Here is a 593-nt window from a genome sequence, read left to right as displayed (position 1 = left end):
GCCGCGCCCGAGCCCCCCGCCGCCGCGGCCGCCGCCGCCGCCGCCGCCGGCGCTGTTTGTGAGCCCGCCCTCCAAATACCAGTATGTTGTTGACATCGACATCGACAACAGGACGCTACCCATCATCCCGCAGTCTTTCCTCGGAATCTCCCACGAGTGGCCGTACGTCGAGGAGCTGTCCAACCTACCCTCGTACATGGAGATTATGAAGTCCCTATCCTCGTACGGCGGCGGCCCGCTGATCGTGCGCGTCGGCGGCGGCAGCACGGACTACCAGATGACCGTGCCCCCGAAGTACGTGTGGGAGTCGCTCAACAAGCTGCACGCCGCGACGGGCGCGAAGTTCATACTCGGGCTCAACCTCGAGGGGGGCGACCCCGAGCTGTCCAAGAAGCAGATGCAGGCCGCAGAGGAGAACATGACGGCCGGCAGCATCCTGACCTTTGAGATCGGCAACGAGGTGCGCAGACGGGCGCTTTTGGGGGGTTGGGGGCGCCCCGAGTGCGGGTGCGGCGCTTCTAGGGGCGCGGCGCCGATGATCTGTGGTTCAAGCGGATTCTGCGGCGGTGGGCGGCGCTGGCAGTGCTGGGGCG

General features: G+C 67.1%; 1 protein-coding gene across 1 annotated transcript in view; it reads left to right on the top strand.

Annotated features, from left to right (window-relative positions):
* Positions 1–196: 196 nt before the first annotated feature.
* Positions 197–593, top strand: part of MNEG_6026 (hypothetical protein) — a gene marked incomplete at both ends in the record, with an annotated part of 2,985 nt that continues 2,588 nt past the window's right edge. Inside the window, one exon of the mRNA XM_014045504.1 lies at positions 197–460. Within this exon, the coding sequence (XP_013900958.1) occupies positions 197–460 (264 nt within the window). The remainder of the gene's footprint in view (positions 461–593) is intronic.

Source organism: Monoraphidium neglectum, assembly GCF_000611645.1.
Source record: "Monoraphidium neglectum strain SAG 48.87 unplaced genomic scaffold scaffold00945, whole genome shotgun sequence".
Classification (NCBI taxonomy): domain Eukaryota; kingdom Viridiplantae; phylum Chlorophyta; class Chlorophyceae; order Sphaeropleales; family Selenastraceae; genus Monoraphidium; species Monoraphidium neglectum.
The sequence above is the reverse complement of the archived record's forward strand: the minus strand, read 5'-3'. Positions and strand labels throughout refer to the sequence as shown.